Source organism: Euphorbia lathyris, chromosome 1 (genome assembly GCF_963576675.1).
Source record: "Euphorbia lathyris chromosome 1, ddEupLath1.1, whole genome shotgun sequence".
In the NCBI taxonomy this organism is placed as follows: domain Eukaryota; kingdom Viridiplantae; phylum Streptophyta; class Magnoliopsida; order Malpighiales; family Euphorbiaceae; genus Euphorbia; species Euphorbia lathyris.
In genome coordinates, this window is record NC_088910.1 from 142,182,204 (window position 1) to 142,189,188 (window position 6,985).

General features: G+C 29.7%; 1 protein-coding gene across 1 annotated transcript; it reads right to left on the reverse strand.

Moving 5' to 3' along the window:
* Positions 1 to 4,994: 4,994 nt before the first annotated feature.
* Positions 4,995 to 5,582, reverse strand: LOC136219798 (disease resistance response protein 206-like). The gene has a single exon (XM_066007345.1). It carries the CDS (start codon positions 5,580 to 5,582, stop codon positions 4,995 to 4,997), a length of 588 nt encoding a protein of 195 aa, XP_065863417.1.
* Positions 5,583 to 6,985: the final 1,403 nt, after the last annotated feature.

Here is a 6,985-nt window from a genome sequence, read left to right on the forward strand (position 1 = left end):
TAACATGTAGATAAATAAAAAATTAATTTTTTATTTATTTATCTATATATAAAGTCCAAGGTAAATCCTGTAGTTTTCACCATTTGCAAACAGGTCCTTGGGATTTAAAACTGTACAAATAATGGTTTATGGTAAACGTCATTACCAAATAAAGGATTTTTTGTGTTTTTTGACTTTTTTTTTTTTTTTTTTTTTTTGTAATCTCTTCTAAAAACAACTTAAAATTCCTATCTGGTAACGATGCTTACCGCATACCTTTGTTTATACACTTTTAAACATCGGAGACCTGTATGCAAATGACGAAAAACTTAGGGTTTTTTTGTACTTTACCATAAATTTCTACATGAAAAAAATAATAATTAAAATAATTGTCATCTGTATATATCACATATGTCATGTCATGTAAGAAGAATTAAAAAATTAGTTAAAATTTTCGTCCAAAATGGGTTAAATGTCACATATAAAAATATCAATAAATATTAATAAATAATACCACACGGGGTAAATGATAATATTTTGGATACCATAAGGAGCTAAATAAGCTTTTATGCCTTCTATATATGTCTTGAGAATTGGAGCTGGTTGTTTGATCTATCTACATCATTTATTTAATGTACTATGTTGTTTGTTGCTTAATTTAATAATGGATATTTTTTCTTATAAAAAGGGGAAGAAAATTCGGATTATCGTATCATATAATTGAGTTGTACTGTATGTATGTTTCATATGATTATATGCAGAGCCGTCTTAAATTTTCTAGGACCCCTGTGCTAAATTTTTATCAAACAGTTAATATTTAATATAATTTCGTATTAAGAAAATATAAAAAGAAAAAAGTTGAATGAGAAGGTTGTGAATTTTGAATGGTTGAATATCTAAATCACATATGCACTCAATGCAGCGAAAGAGTGTAAATAAATCTTGTTGTATTATATATATTTTTTAATTTAGGTTAAAAAAATACGAAAGTTTTTAGGTTGGGTTTGGGTTTACTTTTTTTTACACGAATCCACAATGACACGACACGAACACGATAATTGCCAGGTCAATTTAAAATTATATAATAAAGGTCTGTAGTAAACATCATTACCAATAGACATATCCATGGGATGGGTTTGGGCCAGATCTAACTAGCTTTTAATTAAAAATTCATCCTAAACCCAGTCCAGCCCACAATTTATTTAGGTGGGCTCTGACCGGGTTGGGTTCGAACTTAAAAATCAAATCTCAAGCCCAATCCATATAAGCCCAATTAAAAAAATATACATAATTTTTAGCTATTATTATTTATCAAATTAATCTAATTTACCAGTGTTACACGTAAAATTATTAATGATCGAAAATATTATAATTAAAATTACACTATTTTAAACGTGAACAATAAAATTGTCTTGAAATATCAATATCCCCTAATTAATATTGGTAGTAAATTGCTCTACAGCTTGTTCCAACCTAGGATAGCCCATGAGCCAACCAAGATTTGGGCCAAGAGTCCATTAAACGAAAGGGTAAATTACACAATGATCATAATTAACAAATTATTTATAACTATGTCAGACTCTTAAATAAATTTATTTAAATGTCAAACAAATTTATTTAAATGTCATATTTGGTGGTTTTTTTAAAACTGTTTTTATTTCCTGCAACTGAATAACTGAAAATTTGACAAAAATAGAAATAAAATTATGATATTCTGATATTTTAAAATTTAAAATCATATAATGATAAAATACATAAAAGCGATTTTCATAATTGTAAATAGTTTTTAAAATATGAATTTCTGTGTAATTTTCCCTAAACGAAATGGTCATGCTTTTAAACACCACAAGTACCATAAACTTCACATGCAAGATCAATAAAGTTATATATTAGAGGCGGACACGGTTCGGTTAACCGATTCATCAGGATATTTTTGTTTGAGCTTGACTGATTTTGTCGGTTTTAAAGACATTAAATCCTAAATCAGTCTAAGTATATCAATTAACTGTATTTTTTTTTGTTATGTTGTTCGGTTGACAGTTTTTAATTATTATTTCGACGTTTAACAAAAAACAAAGGCTAAACCATATTTTTATCCTACGTGAATCGTTAGTTGCTAGCTTACAATTATTAGATTCAAATCCTTCTCGAATTATAGACGAGGCCTAAAATAAGCAAATTTGGCTACAAACTCTATTTCACGTAGGTATGGAGCCTTCGACTAAAGAAGGGCATGAAAAGTAGACCTGAAAATTACTATTGATTGACTTCACGGTGACCGGTTATAATTACTGGATGTACCATTTAGTTGAAGGTCACCAAAAAATTATACAGTTTTATGTGCAAAATTTAACGTTGTACATTAAAATGTGAAAAATGACAAAAGTTGTACAACACGTATGTAATTTACCCTTTAAATATAAATATACATTTTTTATAGAAGAAAATATGAATATATTTATATTTTTTTTTTTGTGTAGCATAATTCAATCATTTTTCGTTCCGTTCTCATAGTCGTCATTAGATATGTGTAAACTAATCCAATAACCAAATCGAAAAAAAGAAGCTTAAAACGTTTATTTATTTTGGTTCAGTTTAGTTTTATATTAGAGGTAGCTTGAGGATAGTTTGATAAATTTTAATATTTAATTAGTCATTTATTGATCAATCAAATCTCATCCATTCATTTTGTAATTAATAGTTGAGATATATATAACTCCATCAACTCTAGAGAATTTCAACTCTAGAGGATCTCTACCCGTAGGCTTGACTATATATTGTTGGTTCGGTTTTAAACCAATTTATATATATAACTACAATATTTTTATAACTTGGAAAATAAACACAAGTCACTTAAATTAGGGGTAAATTACACACATGGCCACTGAACTTTAGTCATTTTAATATTATGGCCACTGAACTTCAATTTTTAACAGTATAGTCACTGAACTTTATTCTTTTTAACACTGGTGGCCACTAAACTTTAACTAATTCCTCAAAATGACCGGTAACGACTTCAAAATGAAAATATTCAAGAATTAAAGTTGTTCAGAACGACATTTACCATGAAACCACATTTTTATTTTCCAAAATCACCTTTTTTGAGCTTTCTCTCTCTGTAAATTCACTCTCTCTCTCTCTCTCCTAACTAAAAAACGCCTAAATAACTTCAAAACGAAAATTTTCAAGAATTAAAGTTCCTTAGAATATCATTAACTCTTAGAATTTTTTATTTTGAGGCCGTCAACGGTCGTTTTGAGACATTGAGTGGCCACCGGTGTTAAAAAGTGTAATGTTCAATGGTCATACTGTTAAGAATTGAAGTTCAGTGCCCACAATGTTAAATGAGTAAAGTTCAGTGGCCATGGGTGTAATTTACCCCTTAAATTAGAGATCTCGAGTCCGAATTCTAACGTATGCTAAAAACTTTAATTGGAAAATGATTCACTCAGAAGGTAGATGATTAGACTCGAACCGAAAAATCAGACAAACTATAAAAGAATAAAAGTAAATAATTTTCAGGTTGGTAATGTATATGTACATCAGTTGCAAATTTATTTATTTAAAAGGAAATTACATTAAAAATGATTTTTATTTACATTTATCAAAATCTTTCTATGTATTTTTATCAATCTTAAAATAGGTAGAGACTATAATTATTTTGTTATTATAATTGGTAACTTTATTTTTGTTTTTGTCAAATTTTCAGTAAGCCACTTATGAAAAACAAAAACAGTTTAAAAAAACTACAAGATTTGATATATAAATAAATTTATTTAAGAGACTAAGATACTTATAAATAATTTGTTAATTCTGACTATTGTATAATTTATCCTTTATTTAGCCCGTTCATTTATTGAAAAATATTTTGTAAAAAAAATATCTTCTTGATCTTTTGTTGTTTATTTACTTGAGAAAAATAATATCAATACAAAATTTTAGTTTAGTCAACATAAAATATATGAACAAAGTGAAGAAAAATAACTCAGAAGTCGTGTCCCTACATATTGCCATAATTAAAAAAAAGACACTTATTTTGTTGTGTTGATCGGGTACATTTCTGAAATGTTAGAGACTTATACGTTAACCTCCTAAAACGGTTGTTGCTTTTTGATGAGGTATCAAGAGTATTCTACTGACGCCTTTCAAAATGCTTGACATGTGGCGGGAGCGGTCTAATGTGTACACTATAATGGTATAGAGAGAGAGAGAGTCATTTACTTGGACACCAACATTGTGACATTTATAAACTTTGATCCTTGATAAAAGGACCAAAATAACCTTGCGTTCGATCCAATCGTAATGAGACGGATATGGAATTTTAGGCATATTACGGACCCTTTAGGCCTCTCTAGTGGCAGGCTTAGTTGTGTCGCCCTTATGGGCCATGATAGATATGAAATCCATTTACAACATCTCTTCCTAACTACAAAAAATTCACTCTGCTACAGTATGTTGTACGTCCCGAACCCTTACAACATTGAAAAATTATATAATATTATCATAGTTTCAATTAGACATCTCATTTGAAACTAATAACCAATTGAGATGCACGATTTGTAGGTCCCACAACATCATTAGTGTCATAAAACAAAACAATCTTAGTACCCATTTGTTTTCATTTTTCGGAACTATCATTTGCCTTGTAATTCTAAACATGAAATAAAAAGTGTTTGGTTTCAAAACAACTAATGTTAGCAGAAAAATCATCTAATATGTACTACATATCAACAACAAACAGTTAACGATAACAATAAACAGCAAAACAAAACTAAGTGAACCAAACTGACCTTATTCTTCTGTATTTTAATATTTTAATACTCATTTTAATACATAATGTTGATTTTCTTAATAATAAGACGTCTTATTTCAATACTCATAATTCATCTTACATATAATTAATCTTCTTTTTTTTCACTTCTTCTTTTATTTATTATATAATTAGAAAACGAGAAGAAAATACGAAACTCAAATTTTCACTTCTCGTTTGCCTTACTAAAACTAAAACTATAATTTTACCAGCACTCGTAAAATTTAATATCAATTTTGAGTCGATAATACGTTTCACCTTCATCGCCATCAGTCATAAGAGTGGCAACTCCTCGGTGCATGAAAAAATCTCCGGTACCTCCAACGACGGGCATATCCCTCGATTCCAGCGAAATAAGATCGGCTCCGACAAAGGTTACGATACCTTGATATTGTGTATTGTTAAATACAATTGAGAAGCCCATCCAAACTCTTAAGGTGTTTTTTCCGCTATAAATGTACGAACCTTGTGCCCTACCAACCGGAGACGAATGGAGATTGTTGTCTAGAGTGATTGGATCATCAAAAACTGCCATATTACCAAAACGAAATTGGCCTGATAAGGCAGTTAAATTAGCACCGTCAGGTGCTCCAATAAGGGTAGAAGTGGCATTATCAGAATTGTGGCCATTGTAAAGTATATCATGGTAATATACGACTAGTTCTTTGCAGGGTTCGTGTTGTTTCTCCTTCGAGCTTTGTTCAGTTGAAGAGAATGCAAGCGAAATGGAGAAGAAGAACAAGAAGAAGAAAACAAGTATCGTTTTGCTTGGATTCATCATTGATGGATCCATTACTTCAATTCATTATATAGGTGAAATTCATTTGGATGTTCATTAATTACGTGGGGTTTAAATTAGGTAAAGTAAAAAAAAAATATTATTTTCGTCACATGTACATAGGTCTCCAGGTTTAAAATTCTACAACGGTATGTAGTAAACATCGTTATCAAATAAGAGATTTTCGTAATTTTTTTTTTACTTTTTTTTGTAATCTTTTCTAACAATTTAAAAATCTAAAACAAATCTTTTATTTGGTAACCACGTTTATCATAGACACTATTTGTACAATTTTAAATCTTAGAGATTTGTTTGCAAATGCGACAATCACATTTTTTTTATACTAGAAAGTAACTTTATCCATAATATCATAAATTATACATTTGAGAGCCTTATGTTTAACAAGTTCGACCGATTTTAGAAATTGTTAGAAAACCATTTTTTTCAACGTAATAGTATGCACTAATTGCATATCAATTGGTTCAAAAAGTAATAATTGCGTATTTTTTACAATTTTAGAATAGTCTAGGATGAAATAGTGATACCATGACGCATATGTGAAGTGAAATATCGAGATTAATGATTGAGTAAGAGTTTTGTTAGAGATGTCTTAAATATGTTGAAGACTTAAATTGATGATTTTATAATATTAGACCTAATTGATTTTGAAGATATAGATTAAGGGTCAATTGAGCTATGAGTCTTTATTTACGTAGTAAATGAGGGGTGAAATATATCATTGGTTACTGAACTTTCATGATTGTTTTAACATGGTCACTCCATTTCAGTTTTTGTTTTCAATCAAATTATTCAATCTTGAATTTTGTCTCCATAAAGTCATTCCGATGATTTTAAGTGCCAAAAGACAGCGAAAATATGATATGACTTCCACATCGAAAACGACACGTAGCTTCTATTAGATGACCGAAACAACACGTGAATGCCACCTAGCTGACACTTGTCGTGTCGGTCAGCTAAGTGGTAGCCATGTGTCATCTAGGTGGCAACCACATATCATTCGGTCATTTCTGAAAGTTGACTATTGTTAACGTGACTTCCACGTCATAGTAGTAAATTTCACTGCTGAACGAAAAAGACACATGGCTTCAACTTCGATGACCGAAAAGACACGTGGATTCCATCTAGTTGACACTTACCGTTTCAGGTAACTAAGTGGATAGCCATGTGTCATTTATGTGATAGCCACGCGTCGTTTCGATCAGTAGTGAAAGTTGATTACTTCTAATGTGACAGTCATATCACTTTTTCGATGTTTCTTTACTCTTGAAATTACCGTAGTGATTTAGTTAAAAACAAAATTTAAAATGAATTTTATTGAAAAATTGAAGTTGAATGACTATTTTGAAACAACTGTAAAAATTCAGTAACCAATATTGCATTTAATTGAAAATCACTAA